The sequence below is a fragment of the Pseudorca crassidens genome, chromosome X (assembly GCF_039906515.1).
Source record: "Pseudorca crassidens isolate mPseCra1 chromosome X, mPseCra1.hap1, whole genome shotgun sequence".
NCBI lineage: Eukaryota > Metazoa > Chordata > Mammalia > Artiodactyla > Delphinidae > Pseudorca > Pseudorca crassidens.
Genome location: NC_090317.1, coordinates 127629910 through 127653143, shown reverse-complemented (window position 1 = coordinate 127653143; position 23234 = coordinate 127629910). Strand labels below are relative to the sequence as shown.

The 23234-nt window shown below is 49.0% G+C and overlaps 1 protein-coding gene across 3 annotated transcripts in view; it reads left to right on the top strand.

Moving 5' to 3' along the window:
- Nucleotides 1–11273, top strand: part of SHROOM2 (shroom family member 2) — a 140485-nt gene extending 129212 nt beyond the window's left edge. For 2 of the 3 annotated variants that reach the window (XM_067722249.1, XM_067722248.1), the window contains 3 exons: nucleotides 927–1098; nucleotides 5655–5927; nucleotides 8537–11273. In XM_067722249.1, coding sequence (XP_067578350.1) covers nucleotides 927–1098; nucleotides 5655–5927; nucleotides 8537–8803 — 712 coding nt within the window. In that variant the 3' untranslated portion in view covers nucleotides 8804–11273. The remainder of the gene's footprint in view (nucleotides 1–926; nucleotides 1099–5654; nucleotides 5928–8536) is intronic. The other variant, XM_067722250.1, reaches the window with a different exon arrangement.
- Nucleotides 11274–23234: the final 11961 nt, after the last annotated feature.

Here is a 23234-nt window from a genome sequence, read left to right as displayed (position 1 = left end):
CACCCTCCCGAAATTAAAAGCCCATTCTGGGGATGATGACGTCAGGTCCTGGCAAAGATGTGAAAATATACGTTTCCGGAGATGCCCACGGGGCTTCTTCTCATGAGGCGGTGGTTCTCAGCCGGAGGCTGTTGTCTCCCGCCACGGGACAGTTGGCAATGTCGCGATACACTTTCGGTTGCCACCACTGGGAGAGGTGCCCTGGCATCTAGTGGGTGGAGACCAGGGATGCTGCTTGCGGCTCTGCACTGCACGGGACGGCCCCCCCCCCCATCAAAGAATGGTCCGGCCCCAAGTGTCACTAGTACGGAAGTTGAGAAACTTGTCACAAGAGGGGTGAAAGTTGAGACTACTTCTTAGTATATGTGTTTATGAAAGAGGCTTTCTGTTGTTGCTTATTTAACGGAGGGAGTGAACTTGCTGCAATAGGTTTCGTAAAGAGCGCTTTCCAGCCCGTCCTTCAGTCACCTGCCCACAAAGGTGTATCTGCTCACATCTCTCCTGTTTCTGTACATGGTCTCCATAAGCATCGCTGACTGACGGTAGGCGGGAGTACCAGGCAGACAAGAAGTCAGGCCGTAGCAAGAGGCAGCAAATGCGGCTGCTGGTAGAAAGGTGCCCGGTGACCTTGGGCGTGCGGCCACGCCTACGGATAGCGGCAGACCTCTCCCCATGGACCTCGGGCTCCCGGCGGATACCATCTGCACTCTCCTCCCTCCGGGGCGAGCCTTCGAGCACCACCTGGCGGGGTGTTTTAGTTCTGACCTCACAACCTACTCCTTCCCCACTCTTGCTGTCTCATCTCTCTAGCTGGTGCCTTTCCGTTAGCACCACCATTTGCCGGTCACAGCCCAGGCTGTGGGACTTGCGGGCACGTCTGTGTGTACGCTCAGAGCTAACGGGTGTTCTGATGTTTTGTTACCCAGGAAGGAGGAGCTGAGTGTGCCGGCAGCCGTGTCCCTGGCCACCAACTCCACCTACTACAGCACATCGGCCCCCAAGGCGGAGCTGCTGATTAAGATGAAAGACCTGCAGGACCAGCAAGAAGCCGAAGAGGATTCAGGGAGTGACGCCGACCACGACCTGTCGGTGAAGAAGGTAGGGGAGCTGCAATTCCAAACGAGAACGCGCCGGCTGGCTGGCAGGCAGGCCGGCCGGGGGCGGCACCCGGCTCCACCCCGACCCTGGGCCCTGCGCCGAGCGCCGTTGGTGTTGGGCTTCTATGTGGGACGCTGACATTTGGGCCTGTGTATTAAGCCCTTTGTGGGTGAGTCTTCTGTTCTAAAATTGGGCCTCTCTGCCAGGGTCTCTTTGCCATCTCTTTGTAATGAGATCCAGTGTCAAATTAGCTAGGTGGCCACCAGTCTCTCTCATTTTAAGGTCAACTGATGTGTCTCTTCTACCCCAGTTAAATCCAGAGGGCTTAATTGTATGACCTTCTGCAAGGCACATGTCCTCTTTGACTATCCGTTTCAAATATCTGTGATCATCTGTGATCCGATGATGTTAATTAAATTCAGCAGTACATTGTGAAGTGCGTTGTTAACCAAAAAGCATCATCTGTTCAACTCCAAAAACTCACCCAGGCACTTGGGGATACAGCAGTAGACAAAACAGACTGGAGTCAGTCTTTATTTCCCTGAAGGCACTTGAGTGCTCACAGAGGAGATGGATAGCCAACATAAAAACAAATATAAAAAAACAAACAGGGCCCCGTGGGCCCCTGCCCCCCACCTGCTCTTGTAAATACAGTTTTATTGCAACACGGCCACACTCGTTCATTTACATATGGTCTCTGGTAGCTTTCACGCTACACCAGCAGTGTTGAGTAGTTGCAACAGTGGCTGTGTGGTCCCTGAAGTCTAAAATATTTACTGTTTGGCCATTTATAGAAAAAGTTTGCCAACCCTTAATGGAGTAGGTCGGGTGGTCAGAAAACTAAAACAGCGTGAAGGACTAGAGAGAGGTAAAGGAGTATGATTGTAGAGAAGGCTCTGATGAGCGGATGATGAACAGAGACCTGGAGTGATGTGAGCGAGTGTCTGGTTGATCTGGGGAGGGTCTGGGGGAGTGGGGTTGGGGCAGCAAGTGCAAAGGCCCTGGGGTGGGAGTTCTGTGACACGTGGGGGAAGCAGCAGTGACCAATAGCTGGAGCTGTGTGGACAAGGAAGGGGGAGGATTAGAGAGGAGGTCAGAGGTGAAATAGCATGTAACCATGAGGTCACGGTAGGGACAAAATTATTGCTATCAGTGCCGATGTCTTCACTACTGTACGAGCTTCCAATCTTCACGGCATGTCAACGGGCCAGACTTGTGACATCTAGGTGTGATTACCTGGTTTTTTTTTTTAGGAAGGATTTAGCATAAAGGGAGAAAGGAATTGCCCAAGGCAGTCAGTTTCAGAGGATAGCATGTGCTGTTGGTTTAATTCCAGGGGCTTTGAGCATGCGTAGTCAGCACCAGGAGAAAAAGGAGGGAACCAGCATTTGGTGCATTTTTCCGTACACTTAGCATCTTGGAAGGGGCTTTCATAAAAAATACCAATTTGCTTTGACAAGACCCTTGCAAAGGATAATGTTTAATACCTCCTCGTATTGTTAGTTGTTTAAAAAATGCCATTGATTGGTTTCAAATATGATAGACAAACCCATTCCAGAAGAAATACCCTGACCCTTGTGTAAAAGAAAGTGACTTTCAATTTAGGAAGTGATAGCCTTTTTTTAATTCAAAAAGGAAATGAAAACTAAGAGTTTTGGTCCTGGGATTTTAGAGGCCCTGTGTCTGGCACAGGGTACCATTTGCTTTCTTCTGGTTGTGTTTTCCACGTTCTTAAAAATAATGAATTTAAAAAAACAAAGTGGTGTTATTCTCATACACCTAGAAAAAACATCCAGTTTGGACAGTTTTAATTTCGTCCACACCCTAGATGCAAAGAACTATGTTCTTTACACTGTGCCTTTGTTTCTCATGATGTACTGAATTTGGGAAGCAGCAGCCTTGGTACCGCTCCTTTCATCTGTCTGGGGCCTCTCCCGATTTCTTTGGGGGCACGAGATGCCGGCTTTGGGATTGACATGAGTCACTGTGAGCTTGCCCCCTGCCCATCACCCCACCAGGATTAACTTCCTAAGCCAGCTGACGCTTTTGGTTCAGTAAGCGTATGTCGGGCACTTTCACCCCAAGCAGGAAATGCTTTAAGCGCTAGGTCAGTGCTGTCGCTGACCCAGTAGTCCTGTTCTCCTGGCTGCGCTGCCTCTGCCGCCTTTCCAGTGCCCTCATATCTACGGTGTCACGCGCTTACGAAGTGTGCACGGGACGAGGAGAAGGGAGGGCTGTGCAGGTGCGCTTGGGAGGACTTGATGGCTCGCTTGATAGGAAAAATGCTGCATGGAGACCCTCTTTGGAAGCATCGTCCTGAGACACAGATCACCCGTATCAGGCATACGAAGTGTAGGGTGCCTCCAGCGCTTCAGCGGGTCTCCCGAGGTGGTTTGATTTTTTTTTTTTTCTCTCCTGCCCAAATAGTCCCTGGGATGGGGCAGTGTCTACCGGACGGTAGCGGTGAGCTCGGAGCAGCTTCTCATGCACACTTGCAGCCTTGCCGGCAGCGGCTGTGGACAGGCGCCTACTGCATGCCAAGCAGCGGGCTGAGCCTCCGGCGATTTCACCCATCTTTATGTTAACCCTGGAGGTCGCGGCAACTGCTCCCTGCTCAGCTCTGGACACCATCCTGGAGGGTTTCACGAGACTGAGCCTTCTCCCTGCCGAGCCCTGCGGACTCCGTCTGGGGCCAGAGTTTGGAAACTGCCCCAGGACGGGGCGGGGGGGGGGGGGGGGCGGTGGACAGCACGGACCATTTTCATGGGTCTGTTGTACATAAAATAGTGTTACTCACTGTGGAGCAACAGACTGAGTTTAAAAATCCTAATCGGACTTAACATTCCAACTAATTGTTTAATCCTCATTTGGGTGCGGGCAGCAGAGCACTGCCTCCGTTTTCATCACCCCAGCCTCGGGCTAGCACAGGGATGCGTTGGCCTCCTAAACCCCACGTAACCTGCTGTGTCCGTCGACACGAGGTTGGCGGACTCGTGCAGGGCGGGTGGCAGCAGGGTTCCGAAAAGGACAACGGGTGACTTTGCTTCTCGCCGTTGGCCCTTCACCGCTCACCGTGTCAGGTCGGGCCGCCGGTTGGCATCCGCCATGCGTGGGTTTAACAGCAGAAGCACGTCCGTAGTCATGGGAACAGGGTTTTTCTGGGGAAGGCTTCCCTGCTGGACCCCTTCTGAGCGGTCCTTGTAATTTTTCTCAAATGTGATGACCCACGAGACAGATAATCTGCTTTCTCTGCCCCTCAACTTGGACCACATGGTGCCGCTTCACTTCAGGATGGTGACCGATTAAAAGGTCTTTGTACGTGTCATTTTTGCTCTGTAAAAATTAGTCATTTCGAGAGCTGGCAGGAGGGGGGGAATGGGGAGCTCGTATTGAATGCTCGGAGTTTCCGTTTCGGAGGATGGAGAGGATGTGGAGATGGGTGGCGGTGCTAGCCCACAGCACCGTGCACGCCTCAATGCCACGGAACAGCACACGAGAAAAGAGGCGGGACGGTAAACGTTGCAGCATGTATATTTCATGACGTTTAAAGAAGTCATTTATTTACATTTTGGTCAAATGGAGGTCAGTACTTTATTATTGTGAAAGACTTGCCTAAGTTCATTGACATCCTTCATTTGTCTTAATTTTTATTGCTCATTCTACATGGAAGACATGTTTTAATCACGGAGTTCAGTACCAGACGTTCACTACCAGACTCAATAACTTGTGTGCATGTAAGTCTTCCAATTGGGAACTGCCAAAGAAGGAAGCGCAGAGACTTCCCTGGCGGTCCAGGGGTGAGGACTCGGCGCTTTCACTGCTGAGGGCCTGGGTGTGATCCCTGGTCGGGGAACTAAGATCCCACAAGCCGCACAGCGCGGCCAGAAAAAAAAGCAAAAAACAAAGAAGGAAGCACAGGGTATCACAGAGGCCCGGAGAATCCTTGCAAAGATACAGGCTGAAACGAGGTTTACCGTGAGTAGCCCCAGGGGTCCCACTCCTGCATAGTCTGATAGGACAGTCACAGGATGAGAATAGGTTTGTTCTGTTCCGTTTCTAAATCAAACGCCAATGATTGAACGGGAAGGCCTTATCCTTCCCCTAGTCTTAAACATCCCCAGTTAGTTATGTTTATTTTTGGCTGCGTTGGGTCTTCGTTGCTGCACGCGGGCTTTCTCTAGTTGCGGCGCGCAGGCTTCTCATTGCGGTGGCTTCTCGTTGTGGAGCACGGGCTCTGGGCGCGCGGGCCTCAGTAGTTGCAGCACTTGGGCTTCAGTAGTTGTGGCTCACGGGCTCTAGAGCGCAGGCTCAGTAGTTGTGGCGCACGGGCTTAGTTGCTCCACGGCATGTGGGATCTTCCCGGACCAGGGCTCGAACCCGTGCCCCCTGCATTGGTAGGCGGATTCCCAACCACTGCGCCCCCGGGGAAGTCCCCCTGTTATTTACTGATGCCAAACAAGCTGCCGCCCGGCTGAGCTGAGTGGCCCGCAGATCCGGGATGGGTGAGGGGGTGCCGCAAGGCGGCCCTGACCGTGTCCCCTGCCCTGTGCCCACAGCAGGAGCTCATCGAGAGCATCGGTCGCAAGCTGCAGGTGCTGCGGCAGGCGCGGCAGAGCCTGCGGGAGGACATGCAGGCCAACAGCGCACTGGGCGACGAGGTGGAGGCCCTGGCCAAGGCCGTCTGCAAGCCCAACGAGTTCGACAAGTTCCGCATGTTCATCGGGGACCTGGACAAGGTGGTGAACCTCCTGCTGTCGCTGTCCGGCCGTCTGGCCCGCGTGGAAAACGCCCTCAACAATCTGGACGACGGCACTGCTCCTGGCGATCGGGTAACTATGGCCAGGGCTGACCTGGAAGGCGCGGCGGGGTGTGGCTTTCCTGTGGGGGGTGGAGCAGACCGCCGGGAAGCCTCGTTCAGCCGCCGCGGCCACCTGTCCGCCTCGTAGCGCAAGACGCCGTTGAACGCCCAGGGCTTGCTGGCTCCGTCCTTGTAGCGGGGGCGGGGGGGGGTGGGGTGGGGGGGAGGCGGCGCGGCGCGCGTCCGGGAGAGTGGACCTCTTCTCGTATAGTCCCACGACCGCTGCTAGTGTCGGTCTCTTCCTAGTAACCTTTCCCCACCGCAGGTAAGTGGGTAAGTGGAGCTCCCCCACTGCCTGACGAGTCCTCGGCCCCCGGTGACAGTGCCGTTTGATGGTGACTTGGTTGCTGGGACTTCACAAGAGGGCCGCAGGGTCTAGAATGAGTCTAAGAGCTGCTCTGCTTTCCTCCTCCCTTCACAGCAGTGCAACTTGGGACATTTCTTAGTGGGTCTGCGTGTCTGCTCTTTGCACATGCAAGACACCGTCTACCTCACAGGCTTTACTACTTCGTAGGTCAGGTAGCAGGAGCACATCTAGTTTGCTTCTTTCCACATAATAGGCCTTCAAAATGATCATCTTCATCATTAATAAGGCACCTTAACTTCTCTACAAGGGGAGCAGAAAAGGCACCCCTCCCCCTGGACTCCAGGTGAGAGTGGTTTCAGGTTACACAGAAAGATCTTACAAAGCGCGTGGCTTTGAGCCCGTGATCTTTTGTGCTTAGCCAAGTCGTTAGTGACTATCAATCACGGAACGTATTGCATAAGGGTCGAAAAAGTAACGGGCTTTGGACCCCGATCCCCTTGGACCCCGATCCCCTTGGGTTACGTTCGCATTCCATTTTGCTGCTCTTGCCGTCTTTGCCCAGTTTATCTGAAAGAACTTAGGGAAATAACATGAATGGGAAAGAGAGACTTACTTGTAATTGAAATAGTAAACTCTCAAGGATCGATTAAATGAAAAATAGTAATATCTTTGCAGCCCAGCTCATCCTTATCTCCCCTTGCTTGGGACTGACCAAGCCTTACTTAGAATTGGAGGAAGTAGAAGCAGTCACACACCGGGGACCGTGGTCCTCCTGGGGACCTGGCTGCATAGCTCCTAACTGCATCCCTAGGGGGGCCGTGGGAGGGAGGAGAAGCAGACAGGCGCTCTCCCCCGTGGCTGTGTGTGGCTGATGCAGCGTCACCTTCGTGGACCCAAAGGAGTGCTCAGTCACCACGTCCAGGGGCAGCACAGTGGGCTAGCCTCCCGTGTGGCCGGTGCCAGATGAACATCTCCGGGTCCGGCAGCCAGGGCTTGGGAAAGCTGCGGTTTGCAGAGACAGGCACGCTAACGAGTGAAAAGATGTGGCCTCAGGCTGTAGGCGGCTTCCCCTGTCTTCCCAGGTAGAAAATGAGCACGTGGGCAGATGCAGACACGTGAATCCCTCCCTCCCATCAGCAGCTTCTAGTTGCCAGGGAGCCCAGCTGACCTTAGTGGCCCGAACCGCATTTCTCGCATCAGTTGAGGTCTGTTTCCCTTTTGGTTGGCATGAATTGGCCTTATACCTTGCCTCTTGCCGTGAAAATACATTGTCTTTGTTTCACAAGCACCTGAAGCTCAAGGTGTCCCCCGGAACAGGTGACCCCGAAAGGTTGTGCAGTCAGGGGCACTTCCCGGAAGCCTCACCCCAGGAGCAGCTTCTGCTGTCAGCCTCCGTTTCATAGCAGCTCACCTTTTCTGAGCTCTTTCTGTGGATCGGCGCTCTGCAGAGCACTCGCGCACCCGGGATGCTCATGCGTGGCCGTGGGTAGAATGTCCAAGCTGCAAGGTGGCCCTGCTGGTGTCAGAAACTCGCACCGAGGACAGGGCGTCCGTGGCTTCTGCCAGCCGGCACTTGCAGACATCTACCGCGTTCACCTCTCCCCCCGCTCAGTTTTCATTAAAGTTAGAGAGGGCAGGGGAAGTAGGGGCGCGCCCTGTGGGCAGACAGCGAGTGCTGCGTTCTGGAAACGGGGGCGTCTGTGTGACCCAGGGCGGGACCCTCGGAAGGAGAGAGGGCACCTCCCCGACAGGCGCGGTCTCGCCCCCCCGCCCCGCCGCCCCCTCTCACGGCCTCGGCTACAGCTTTGCTCCCGGGCTGCAGCTCCGTCTGCCGGCAGGGTCTAGCAGTCCTGCCCTGGAGTCTCTTTAGAACCTGCGCCTTGTGTCCGTTTGGCCACGGTATCGGCAGGGAAAGGCCTTGGACGCACACCAGCTGCCTCAGCCCTTTGCTTTCTGAGCATCTCCCGGTCCTGGAGCATTTCGTGCCCGGATGGCTCCCGTGTTCCTCACGGCCTTTCACGGAGACAGGAGCAAGTGGAGGTGGCAGCGGCCCAAGAGCGCCAACGGGGGAGCTGGCGCTGGGGCCTCTGCTCCGCGAGGTGCCTCCTGCCCATGCCCCAGGTGCTTCTGCGCGGGTCCCTAACTCGGGTGGCATCAGGGTCTCCACTGGACCAGCCCCCAAAAGAGCTGCCGGACACCGTTCCCCCCCCCGGCCCCGCCCACCACCGCCACTGCCTGGTCCCCAGCAGGCTCGTCTCTCTCTGTCTCTCCAGCAATCCCTGCTCGAGAAGCAGCGGGTCCTGATCCAGCAGCACGAGGACGCCAAGGAGTTGAAGGAGAACCTGGACCGCCGGGAGGGCATCGTGTCCGACATCCTGGCCAGCTACCTCAGCCAGGACAGCCTGGCCGACTACGCGCACTTCGTGAGGATGAAGTCGGCCCTCCTCATCGAGCAGCGCGAGCTGGAGGACAAGATCCACCTGGGCGAAGAGCAGCTCAAGTGCCTGCTGGACAGCCTTCCGCCCGACAGAGGCAAATGAGGGGCCTGCGGCCCGACGCCTCCCCAGCGGGGCACGCAACAGGAGGCAGATGAAAACCCCAGCCTGGACTTAGGTCCTGGAGAGGGAATCCCTCCCAGAACCAAATGGCCGTTAGAAAAGCAATAATTTCCGTGGGCGCGTTTGGGATGATTGATTGAATGTCTTAGTTCCCCTCCTGAATGCTGAGCAGAGTGGCTCCCCGTCACCCTTGGCCTGGAAGCAACCCCACGTGGCGCCCGGTGAACGGTGAGTTCCTGAGTACGGACTGAGCTCTGGTCCCGAGGTGCACGCACGTGGTCCTTGCCGGCTCGGGTCTGCCCTTCCGTCTTCCCACGCTGCACCCCTTCCTCCTCTCAGGAGGCAATGAGCGCGTGTCGGGCAAAGCCTGGCGCACGACCTCTCCGGTGGGTCACGGGAGGTGGCGGCTGCCGGCTTCTCCTGTTGGCCCAGAAGTGTTGAGCGGTCGTTGTCTGTCCCGTAAGGATGATCTGCGACCCAGCAAAAATCAGGATGATACTTTAGTAACACTCTGCAAAGGTGAATGGTTTTCCACGTGGTTAAAAACCAGCTGTGAAAAGAAGAGCGTACATGTTGGGTTCACTCACTCTAAAATTGCCACTTAAATAGCGTTCGCGCTTTAAAACACACGCAAAGCAGACACACGGTTTTAGGACTTCTCGGCTGATGTCACGGTTCAAATGGTATTTTCCTGCAAAGAGAAATTACTTGGCTAAAAGCGTGTCCGGTAAATGTGCTTGCTAGGTGTTTTTTTGCTTAAGGCCGACGAGATATTTCTTAACTTACTCTTTCCCCAGAACATTTATTTTGCGTGTGTATGATCCTTAATTACAATTGGCAATTTCTCTCTTTTTGCCTCTATTTGTTACCGTGCCGTAAGGGCCACATACCGTTTGAGAACCGTTGCTCTGGTTTCTCACAGGTCCCGGTGGACCACAGAACTCCTAGACCCAATCTTTTTCTGCCACACAGTGTACAGCTCCTAGTACCCTTTTTTAGTGGTTGAAATTGTGAGATGGTAAAGAGTCTATTCACTAAAGAAAACTGTCAAGCTGTCATTTTCCACTGGACAGATCACAGGCTAGGAGAAAATAACTTGCAAATCATGTATGTGACAAACCGTTTGTATCCAGAATGTATAAGAACGCTCAAACTTAACAGTAAGAAAACAAACAGCCCGATTAAAAGGTGGGCAAAAGACTGAAATAGACACTTCACCAAAGAGGATATATGCATGGCGAGTAAGCACGTGAATCGCTGTTTTAGCCACCAGTGGCGTGGTTCTCACGTACTTCTTTTTAATCTGATCACCGTGGAGTGGTGAGTTTCGTCACAGTGCTCATCTGTTGAAATGTGTGGTTAATGGCGGGAGTAGCCCTAGGATAACTTCACGTCGAGGTCATGTGCAGACTTTGGTTTGACCTGTGAGATCGTTTTACTCCTTATTCCTCTTACTCCTATAAAAGAAGTTTTCCAGCGGCGGGGGGAGATGTCCCTCTGTCAGCAGTGGCTGCTGCCTCACCAAACACAGACGCACGCAAATGTCTTAACGGACACTAACTAGGCCATACTCGCCAGCCAGAGGGGAGACTGGACTCCCGGGCTGCCGCAGTGATCTCCGTGCACCCGTAGGGGGGCCGACCTGGCAGGCGTCCGTGATGCTGGCAAAATAAACACTCCTTTGGCAGCCCACCGACGCCAAAGAGAAATGCCTTTTCAAGTTTTTACTCCTATTCAATTAAGCTATTCCTGACTTGAAAAATCCCTCTTCTGCCAACGAAGTGTCCTTGCCACGTGGTGTGGGTCACTTGCTGTGAAACTGATCACGTCAGGAAAGGTAAAGCTGGCTGTCCATGGACCCCCCCCCCCCCCCGCACACTGCCCCTGCTTCCTCCTTCGGGGAGACAACCACGGTGATTTCAGTGTTTTTAATTGTCACAAAGCTTTTACCTGTGATTCTTTCCCTTCAGATACAGTATTGTGATCATTTTGATGATATGTCTGTAAAATGTGAAAATAGAATTTGTGTCTGTATCCAGCTTTTTGGTGTCTTTTGAGCCCTTTCTCTTCTACATAGCAATATATAGTGCTCTACTGTCCTTTTAACGAAGCACATAGAATCACAACGTTCCCGTTTGCCTCTTCAATGTCTGGTTAGTGGGGACCCACAGATTGCAGTGAGTCAATGTACATAACTTTGTATATAGTTATGTTATTGCATATAAAGACGATCTGGTGCTAATGTTTTGCCCTTGGCATTCTTCGGTGGTGGCTGATAGCTCACCCTTGGTCATAGCTCAGCTGTGGAATGCTCTGTATAGTGAGATTCCAGTCAGGGGCGTTGCGCCTTTGGAAGATGCGTACAGATTTCACGCTCAATACTTTCACTTACGTCTCAACAGATCATTCTGCTTGACGTTCACAAAATAAATGGTGTCCTTCCGTGAACCGAGCATGTCTTTGATTTACATCTTTTTTTTTTTAAGAATTGCAATATCCTTACCGTATATTAGATTCTTCAACCATTGATAAATGGTGGAATTAATTCTATGTATGTATGTATGTGACTATTTCTGCCAGTCTAGTAAAGGGCAGTCAATTTGCAGTCAGGAAAATGTCACAGACACAGGTTGTATAAGTCAGTGCCTGCCACAGCAGTGCTGTGTAACAAGCACTGTAAAATCGCAGCAGGGTCCAGTGAGACGTATTCCGTTAGCTCATGAAATTGGAGATCAGGCTCTACTCCACGTGCCTGTCATGTTCCTCCTGGCACCAGGAGTTTGGCCTGGGCAGGTCAGTGGCAGATGCATAAGAGAACAAGCCCAGTCCCAGCGGTGCTTCTCCTGTCTCTGGTTAGAGTGCACCTGCTAACCTTCCATTGCCAAAGCAAGGGCTGCAGCCAAACCCAAAGTCAGAGGGTGCGGCATGTGCTCTACCCCTTTAGTGGAAGGAACCGTAAGTCCCGTGGCAGAGTGTGGCTACAGGGAGCTGTGAGGAGTTGGGGCCGTTGATGGACCACACCTCCCACACCAGGGCCCGATACCGAAGAGCACGAAATCGTCCAGGACCCGAAGCCAAATTCCTGGAGGAAAGCCAGCTCTGTCACTTCGGGCGGATGGCTGTGAGCAAGCGCCAGCCTCTCCAGCCTCAGCTTCCTCCTCTGTAGTTGGAGGAGAGCTGTTGTGAGAGCAACTGAGCTGATGTGTTAATGTGCTCAGGACCAGTGCCTGGATCAGAGGGGTGCCAGTGGAAGCGCCCACACTTCTGCTGCCATCACTGTATTCTGGACCTGGAGGAAGTGCCTTCCCTGCATCCAAACGCATCTGTCGGAACCACCCAGCACACGGCAGTTGCTCCTGGTTGGCTGATTAGAAACGCTTCTGCTGTGCAGCAGGTTGGTGGGACCCGAAGGTTAGCCAATTGAGAGGGAGGGATTCTTTTGTTTTTAACAAATTTATTTAGTTTTGGCTGCATTGGGCTTTCTCTAGTTGTGGCGAGCAGGGGCTACTCTTCGTTGTGGTGCGCGGGCTTCTCACTGCACTGGCTACTTTTGTTGCGGGCTCTAGGTGCGTGGGTTTCAGTACTTGCGGCATGCGGGCTCAGTAGGTGTGGCTCGCGGGCTCTACAGTGCAGGCTCAGTAGTTGTGGCACATGGGCTTAGTTGCTCCACGGCATGTGGGATCTTCCCAGACCACGGCTTGAACGCGTGTCCCCTGCTTTGGCAGGTGGATTCTTTCTTTTTTTTTTAATTCATTCATTCATTTTGGGCTGTGTTGGATCTTCGTTGCTGTGCACGGGCTTTCTCTACTTCTGGCGAGGGGGGCTACTCTTCGTTGTGGTGCACAGGCTTCTCATTGCAGTGGCTTCTCTTATTGTGGAGCACGGGCTCTAGGTGCGCAGGCTTCAGTAGTCGTGGCTCGCAGACTCTAGAGCACAGGCTCAGTATTGTGGCTCACGGGCTTAGTTGCTCCGCGGCATGTGGGATCTTCCCGGACCAGGGATCAACCCGTGAGCCCTACATCGGCAGGCGGATCCTTAACCACTGCACCACCAGGGAAGCCCCAAGAGCGAGGGATTTTTCTTAACAAGCATTACTCAAAATTAGGAGAGTGAATTTGTGTTTAGAACAAGAAAGAAATTGACCCAAATCACAGATTTTTAAAAAGTGCACAAATGCCTCCTACAGTTTATGCTTGCCTTCTACCAGGGTACTCTGCTGGTCTTATGTGAGTTCTGATATGGTCGAGGAATTCATCACACAGGGGGCAATGGAAACGCACCTCAGGCTGCTGCTGGGATGGTGCTTCTGGGAGCCAGTGACCCTTGTGCCGCACTCCACGACCCATGGAAGGAGATGCTCAACGTTTTGCTTCTTCAGGGCCAGCTGCACTGCACACGCTGAGCCAGTCTCAGGCACGGGGACGCAGGAGACACTGACTCCATCGTTAACCTGTCAGCTGTACTGCCCTGTGGCTGTGCCCTGAAAGCCCAGGCATCCTGAGTGTGTGTTTTCTGCATTTCCCATTAAAACAATAGAACCCCGGAGGTGTGTGTGTGTGTGTGCTGGTATACGCTGAGCACTGAGTCACAGTGAGCCGTTTGCCTGTGTGTGTGGGCGGACGGGCTAGTATACGCTGTGCATTGAGTCACAGTGAGACGTGTATGTGCGTGTCCCTGTGTGTGATGGTACAGGCGGTTCACTGATTCACAGTGAGATGTGTGAGTGCGTGTTTGTGTGTGTGTATGCTGCTACATATTAAGCATAGATTCACAGCCGTGTGTGTGTGTGTGTGTGCTGGTACAGGCTGTGCAATGAATCAGAGCTGTGTGTGCGTGTGCGTGTGTGTGTGTAGGGGGCTCAGCACTGAGTGAGGTGTGTTGTGTGTGTGCGTGTCTGCGCACACTGGTATGGACTGTACATTGAGTCACAATGAGCTGTGCGTGTGCGTGTGTGTGTGTGTATTTGGCTTAGTGTCTACGTGAGTCACACTAAGTTGTGTGTTGTGTGCAGGTATACGCTGAGCATTGAGTCACACGTAGGTGTGTATGTGTGTGTGTGTGTGACAGTATAGGCAGCTCATTGACTGACAGTGAGCCATGTGTGAGTGCGTGTTTTTTTGTGTGTGTGCGTGTATAAACTGTGAATTTAGTTACACTGATGTGCCTGTGTGTGTGTCTGTATGTTGGTATGGACGGTGCACTGAGTAACAGTGAGCCGTGCGTGTGTGTGTCTTTGTGTATGTGTGTGCTGGTATAGACTGTGCACTGAGTTACAGCAAGGTGTGTTTGTGTGTGTGTGTGTGTGCTGGTAAAAACTGTACATTGAGTCACAGTGAGCCGTGTGTGTGTGTGTGTGTTGCTACAGGCTAGGCATTGAGTCACAGTGAGCCGTGTTTTTGTCCTGGTTCAGGCTGTACAATGAATCACAGCCGTGTGTGTGTGTGTGTGTGTGTGTGTGTGTGTGTGGGTATAGGCTGAGCATTTAGTCACAGTCAGCTGCGTGGATGTGTTTTTGTGTGTTGGTATAGGTTTTACGAGTCACTGGGGTGTGTGTGTGTGTGTGTGTGTGTGCTGGTATATTCTGAGCATTGAGTCACAATGAGGTGTGTGTGTGTGTGTGTATGTAGTGGTGTGGGTGTGCACTGAATCACAGTAGGGTGTGTGTGTCTGTGTGCTGGTATAACCTGAGCATCGAGTCACAGTGAGCTGTGTGGTGTGTGTGTGTGCTGGTACAGGCTGTGCACTGTGTCAGAGTGAGCCGTGCATGTGTATCTGCTGGTATAGGCTAAGCATTGAATCACAGTGAGCTGTGTGTTATTTGTGTGTGTGTAGTGTAGGCTGTGCATTGAGTCACAGTGAGCCGTGTGTCTGCCTGTGTGTGTCTGCCTGTGTGTGTCTGGGAGTGTGGGCTGGTATAGGCTGGGCATTGAGTCACAGTGAGCCGTGTGTATTTCTCTGTGTGTGTGTGTGTGTGTGTGTGTGTGTGGCCTGGCATATGCTGTGCACTGAGTCACAGTCAGCCGTGCGTGTGTGTGTGTGTGTGTGTGTGTATTTGGAGGTGTAGGGTCTGCATGAGTCACAATGTGTGTGTGTTTGTGTGTGCTTGTATAGGCTGAGCATTGAGTCACATTTACATTTACATGTGTGTATGTGTGTGCTGGTATGGGCTTTGCATTGAGTCAATGGTGTGTGTGTGTGTGCTTGTGTGTGTGCTGGGATTGGCTGAGCATTGAGTCAGACTGCGCGGTGTGTATGCGTGTGGGGGGGCGCTGATATCGTCTGAGCATTGAGTTACGGTGAGGTATGGTGTGTGTGTGTGTGCTGGTATGGACTCTACATTGAGTCACAATGAGCTGTGTGCGTGTTTGTGTGTGTATTTGGCTTAGTGTCTACGTGAGTCACACTAAGTTGTGTGTGTATGTGTGTGCTGGTATGGGCTTTGCATTGAGTCAATGGTGTGTGTGTGTGTGCTTGTGTGTGTGTGTGTGTGTGACGGTATGGGCAGTTCATTGACTGACAGTGAGCCATGTCTGTGTGTTGTTTCCAGTGTAGGCTGGGCATTGAGTCACACTGCGCCGTGTGTCCGCCTGTGTGTTTGGGTGTGTAGGCTGGCATAGGCTGGGCATTGAGTCACAGTGAGCCGTGTATGTTAGTGTGTGTGTGTGTGTGTGTGTGTGGCCTGGCATATGCTGTGCACTGAGTCACAGTCAGCCGTGCGTGTGTGTGTGTGTGTGTGTGCTGGTAAGGGCTTTGCACTGAGTAACTGAGGTCTGTGTGTGTGGTGCTACACACTGTGCACTGACTCACAGTGAGCCTTGTGTGTGTGTCTTTGTGTGTCTGTGTCTGCTGATATAGGCTGTACATTCAGTCACACTGAGCCGTGCATGTGAGTCTTTGTGTGTGTGTGCTGGTATATGCTGTACATTGAGTCACAGGGAGCCGTGCGTGTGTGTGTGTTTCTGTGTGTGTATTTGGTGGTATAGGGTCTGCATGAGTCACAATGTGTGTGTGTGTGCTTGTACAGGCTGAGCATGGAGTCACATTTAGATGTGTCTGTGTGTGTGTGTGTGCTGGTATGGGATTTGCATTGAGTCACTGGGGTGTGCGTGTGTGCTTGTGTGTGTGTTGGTATAGATTGAGCATTGAGTCAGACTATGCCGTATGTTCTGGGGGCTGATACAGTCTGAGCATTGAGTTACAGTGAGGTGTGCTGTGTGTGTGTGTGTGTGCTGGTATGGACTGTACATTGAGTCACAATGAGCTGTGCGTGTGTGTGTGTGTGTATATTTGCTTCAATGTCTGCATGAGTCACAGTATTGTCTGTGTGTTTGTGTGTGCAGGTATACGCTGAGCATTGAGTCACACTTAGGGGTGTATGTGTGTGTGTGTGTGTGTGATGGTATAGGCGGTTCACTGATTCACAGTGAGCCATGTGTGAGTGCATGTTTGTGGGGTCTGTGCTGGTACACACGGTGAATTTAGTTACACTGAGGTGCCTGTGTGTGAGTGGATGTGTTGGTATGGACGGTACACACCGATAGTCTATTAATTTTTGACGAAAAAGGCAAGAATATACCATGGGAAAAAGTCTCTTCGGCAAGTGGTGCTGGGAAAGTTGGACAGCTGCATGTAAATCAATAAATTTAAAACACACCCTCTCACCGTACACAAAAATAAACTCAAAATGGCTTAAAGACTTAAACGTAAGACATGACACCATAAAACTCCTAGAAAGGAACACAGGCAAAACATTCTCTGACATAAGTTGCACCAATGTTTTCTTAGGTCAGTCTCCCAAGGCAATAGGAATAAAAGCAAAAATAAACAAATGGGACCTAATCAAACATACAAGCTTTTGCGCAGCAAAGGAAACCATTAACAGAACGAAAAGATGACCTACAAAACGGGAGAAAATATTTGCAAACAATGCAACTGAGAAGGGCTTAATTTCCAAAATATATAAACAGCTCATACACCTCAACAACAAAAAAATAAATGAACCAATCAAAACAGGGGCAGAAGATCTAAAACGACATTTCTTCAAAGAAGAAACACAAATAGCTAATAGGCACATGAAAAGATGCTCAAAATCACTAATTATCAGAGAAATGAAAATCAAAACTACAATAAGGTACCATCTCACACTGGTCAGAATGGCCATCATGAAAAACTCTACAAATAACAAATGCTGGAGAGGGTGTGGAGAAAAGGGAACCCTCTTACACTGTTGGTGGGAACGTAAATTGGTACAGCCAATTTGGAGAACAGATGTGGAGGTTCCTTAAAAAACTAAAAATTGAATTACCATATGATCCAGCAATCCCACTCCTGGGCATACACCCAGACAAAACTCTAATCCAAAGAGATACATGCACCCCTATGTTCACAGCAGCACTATTCACAATAGCCAAGACATGGACACAACCTACGTGTCCACTGACAGATGAATGCATAAAGAAGATGTGGTACATGTATACAATGGACTAGTACCCAGCCATAAAAAAGAACAAAATAATGCCATTTGCAGCAACATGGATGCAACTAGAGATTACCATACTAAGTGAAATAAGTCAGAAAGAGAAAGACAAATACCATACGATATCACTTATATGTGGAATCTAAAATATGACACAAATGAACATATCTATGAAACAGCAACAGACTCACGGACATAAAGAACAGACTTGTGGTTGCCAAGGGGGAGGAGGTTGGGGGAGGGATGGAATGGGAGGTTGGGGTTAACAGATGTAAACTATTATACATGGACTAAACAAGGCCCTACCGTGTAGCACAGGGAACTATATTCAGTATCCTATGATAAACCATAAGGGAAAAGAATATTCAAAAAGAATGTATATATATGTATAACTGAATCACTTTGCTGTACAGCAGAAATTAACACAACGTTGTAAATCAACTACACTTCAATAAAAAAGAAAAGAAAATGACCGAGAGAAAAAACAATGATGGGTGTATTTTACTCTGTGTAAAGTTTACGTTCAAAGAAAAGCACTGTAAACAAATACGGCTCACTAGTTAATGCCACGCTTGCTGAGATACTTAAGGAGACATGTACTCACGTCTGCAGTTTACCACAAAATGCATCAAGGGATAAGGTGGATCGGGGCTTTCCTGGCGGCACAGTCGTTAAGAATCCACCTGCCAATGCAGAGGACACGGGTTCGAGCCCTGGTCTGGGAAGATCCCACATGCCGCGGAGCAACTAAGGCCGTGCAGCACAACTACTGAGCCAGCGCACCACAACTACTGAAGCCCGCGCGCCTATAGCCCGTGCTCCGCAACAAGAGAAGCCACGGCAATGAGAAGCCTGCACACCTCAAACGAAGAGTAGCCCCCCACCCCCGCTCGCCGCAACTAGAGAAAGCCCGCGCGCAGCAACGAAGACCCAACACGGCCACATAAACAAATAAATAAATTAATTTTTAAAAAAAAGGTCTAGGTTAGCACTCCAATAGCAGAAAAGTTGACTTTATACCGAACGAACTACTACACCCTCATCTTGTTTATCTCCCCTGCCCAGGAACTCAGAATCCTGAGCTAATAATAAAGGGAGATTATGGGTGAGGTTTTCCTTTCTTTGTATTTCTCCGGGTACTTTAAGTTTTTTACATTGCACATGTATTAATTTTTAATAAAGTTATATAGCATCTTTATCAACATGTGAAGAACACATCTGCATTTTATAAACTGCTCTGCGTTCATAAGCATTCTTCTATTTCTCCACCGGAGGGCAGCATAAGCACAGTAAATAGCAAAAATAATTTCAAGGCGTTTGGTCTGAAATTGAACGCTGCTCGCTCTTCAGCTGTTTATTTCGACAGGCTGCTGCTACAAATTAATCATTAGGTTGTTTATTTTTCTGATAACTGACTATACATTCACTGTAAAAACTGACATATTGGAGAAAAGACAACTCACCTATAATCAGGGACCATGTGGCATTACGAAAAGAGGAAGGTACACCTTTTTTTAAAAGTCTGCTGACAAAAAGTCCCCCATACAACAATTTTCTAATCTACGCTTCACATCAAATGTCTCTTAAGCATTTCCCTGCTTCCCTAAGTTCTCTGACATGGTGGTTTCTGAAGGCCGCCTGGTGTTCCGGTCTGTGGACTCGTTGGACCTTGCTTCCCTGATTTAAATTGGTCATTTAGGTGTTTTAACCGTCTTTAAAGTATTAAAGATTTCCCATGTATAAAATATACAGAGAAAACTATACCACCCAATTAATCACTACTCGAATTCGATAGATGTTAATTGTTGCCACTTTTACTTCAGATATTTTGAAGAAAGAAAAAGTTTACAGGTAGGGTTGGAGGTCCCCATGTCCAACTAACTTCTCTCCTTCCTTCCCCAGAGTCACCTCTGATCTGAAGCTGCTGCTTATTTTTCCTATCCTTGATCTCAGGCTTTCATTACAAAACTATGTTCTGTAAACAATATAGTATTGTCCTGAGCTTTTAAATTCTACACGTAAATGTAATCACCACGGCATGTCCCATATTTGCTTAACGTTATGATTTACCCCCTGTTGATTTAGACCTAGTTAACTTTAACTGCTTTAAGGTATTATACTTTATAAACAGAATTTATTAACACATTCCCTATCGATGAGCATTTAGGTGGTTTCTAATCATTGAGTATCACTGCTCCTTTGATGGGGCAGGTGTGCACAGCTTCTCTAGCTGTTATACCTAGAGAAGAATTAAGTTTGGGACTCCAGCAGAGGAATGGCGGATTCGAAAGGGTCATCCCCTTCAGCTCTACTGGCTACTGCTGAATCACACTCCTGAATTACCAATTTTCAATTCAGCGGGTCGTGAATTAGTCCCGTTTCCTCACTTCCCCTTTGCGGTAGGAGGCATGGCTTTAAGCATCTCGGACGTTAAGCACCTCTTCACGGCCACTGGCAACAAGGTTTTGTCTTTTGTGAATCCATTGCCTTTGCTTATTACCTGCTTGGGTTCTTTACCTTTTTCTTATCGATTTGTACAAATTGTGTATCTATGTCTGATTGAGTCACAGTGAGCCGTTTGTGTGTGTGTGTCGGTGTGTCTGTGTGCTGGTATAGGTTGAGCATTGAGTCATACTTAGATGTGTGTATGTGTGTGTGTGTGCTGGTATGGGCTTTGCATGGAGTCACTGAGGGGTGTGGGTGTGTGTGTGTGTGTGTGTGTGTGTATGCTGGTATAAGCTGTGCATTCAGTCTACACTGAGCCGTGCCTATGTGCGTGTGTGTGTGTGCTGGCATAGGCAGTGCATTGAGTCACAGTGAGCCATGTGTGAGTGCGTGTTTGTGTGGTCTGTGCTGGTACACACGGTGAATTTAGTTACACTGAGGTGCCTGTGTGTGAGTGTATGTGTTGGTATGGACGGTACACACCGATAGTCTATTAATTTTTGACGAAAAAGGCAAGAATATACCATGGGAAAAAGTCTCTTCGGCAAGTGGTGCTGGGAAAGTTGGACAGCTGCATGTAAATCAATAAATTTAAAACACACCCTCTCACCGTACACAAAAATAAACTCAAAATGGCTTAAAGACTTAAACGTAAGACATGACACCATAAAACTCCTAGAAAGGAACACAGGCAAAACATTCTCTGACATAAGTTGCACCAATGTTTTCTTAGGTCAGTCTCCCAAGGCAATAGGAATAAAAGCAAAAATAAACAAATGGGACCTAATCAAACATACAAGCTTTTGCGCAGCAAAGGAAACCATTAACAAAACGAAAAGATGACCTACAAAACGGGAGAAAATATTTGCAAACAATGCAACTGAGAAGGGCTTAATTTCCAAAATATATAAACAGCTCATACACCTCAACAACAAAAAAATTAATGAACCAATCAAAACAGGGGCAGAAGATCTAAAACGACATTTCTTCAAAGAAGAAACACAAATAGCTAATAGGCACATGAAAAGATGCTCAAAATCACTAATTATCAGAGAAATGAACATCAAAGCTACAATAAGGTACCATCTCACACTGGTCAGAATGGCCATCATGAAAAACTCTACAAATAACAAATGCTGGAGAGGGTGTGGAGAAAAGGGAACCCTCTTACACTGTTGGTGGGAACGTAAATTGGTACAGCCAATTTGGAGAACAGATGTGGAGGTTCCTTAAAAAACTAAAAATTGAATTACCATATGATCCAGCAATCCCACTCCTGGGCATACACCCAGACAAAACTCTAATCCAAAGAGATACATGCACCCCTATGTTCACAGCAGCACTATTCACAATAGCCAAGACATGGACACAACCTACGTGTCCACTGACAGATGAATGCATAAAGAAGATGTGGTACATGTATACAATGGACTAGTACCCAGCCATAAAAAAGAACAAAATAATGCCATTTGCAGCAACATGGATGCAACTAGAGATTACCATACTAAGTGAAATAAGTCAGAAAGAGAAAGACAAATACCATACGATATCACTTATATGTGGAATCTAAAATATGACACAAATGAACATATCTATGAAACAGCAACAGACTCACGGACATAAAGAACAGACTTGTGGTTGCCAAGGGGGAGGAGGTTGGGGGAGGGATGGAATGGGAGGTTGGGGTTAACAGATGTAAACTATTATACATGGACTAAACAAGGCCCTACCGTGTAGCACAGGGAAGTATATTCAGTATCCTATGATAAACCATAAGGGAAAAGAATATTCAAAAAGAATGTATATATATGTATAACTGAATCACTTTGCTGTACAGCAGAAATTAACACAACGTTGTAAATCAACTACACTTCAATAAAAAAGAAAAGAAAATGACCGAGAGAAAAAACAATGATGGGTGTATTTTACTCTGTGTAAAGTTTACGTTCAAAGAAAAGCACTGTAAACAAATACGGCTCACTAGTTAATGCCACGCTTGCTGAGATACTTAAGGAGACATGTACTCACGTCTGCAGTTTACCACAAAATGCATCAAGGGATAAGGTGGATCGGGGCTTTCCTGGCGGCACAGTCGTTAAGAATCCACCTGCCAATGCAGAGGACACGGGTTCGAGCCCTGGTCTGGGAAGATCCCACATGCCGCGGAGCAACTAAGGCCGTGCAGCACAACTACTGAGCCAGCGCACCACAACTACTGAAGCCCGCGCGCCTATAGCCCGTGCTCCGCAACAAGAGAAGCCACGGCAATGAGAAGCCTGCACACCTCAACGAAGAGTAGCCCCCCACCCCCGCTCGCCGCAACTAGAGAAAGCCCGCGCGCAGCAACGAAGACCCAACACGGCCACATAAACAAATAAATAAATTTATTTTAAAAAAAAAGGTCTAGGTTAGCACTCCAATAGCAGAAAAGTTGACTTTATACCGAACGAACTACTACACCCTCATCTTGTTTATCTCCCCTGCCCAGGAACTCAGAATCCTGAGCTAATAATAAAGGGAGATTATGGGTGAGGTTTTCCTTTCTTTGTATTTCTCCGGGTACTATAAGTTTTTTCATTGCACATGTATTAATTTTTAATAAAGTTATATAGCATCTTTATCAACATGTGAAGAACACATCTGCATTTTATAAACTGCTCTGCGTTCATAAGCATTCTTCTATTTCTCCACCGGAGGGCAGCATAAGCACAGTAAATAGCAAAAATAATTTCAAGGCGTTTGGTCTGAAATTGAACGCTGCTCGCTCTTCAGCTGTTTATTTCGACAGGCTGCTGCTACAAATTAATCATTAGGTTGTTTATTTTTCTGATAACTGACTATACATTCACTGTAAAAACTGACATATTGGAGAAAAGACAACTCACCTATAATCAGGGACCATGTGGCATTACGAAAAGAGGAAGGTACACCTTTTTTTAAAAGTCTGCTGACAAAAAGTCCCCCATACAACAATTTTCTAATCTACGCTTCACATCAAATGTCTCTTAAGCATTTCCCTGCTTCCCTAAGTTCTCTGACATGGTGGTTTCTGAAGGCCGCCTGGTGTTCCGGTCTGTGGACTCGTTGGACCTTGCTTCCCTGATTTAAATTGGTCATTTAGGTGTTTTAACCGTCTTTAAAGTATTAAAGATTTCCCATGTATAAAATATACAGAGAAAACTATACCACCCAATTAATCACTACTCGAATTCGATAGATGTTAATTGTTGCCACTTTTACTTCAGATATTTTGAAGAAAGAAAAAGTTTACAGGTAGGGTTGGAGGTCCCCATGTCCAACTAACTTCTCTCCTTCCTTCCCCAGAGTCACCTCTGATCTGAAGCTGCTGCTTATTTTTCCTATCCTTGATCTCAGGCTTTCATTACAAAACTATGTTCTGTAAACAATATAGTATTGTCCTGAGCTTTTAAATTCTACACGTAAATGTAATCACCACGGCATGTCCCATATTTGTTTAACGTTATGATTTAC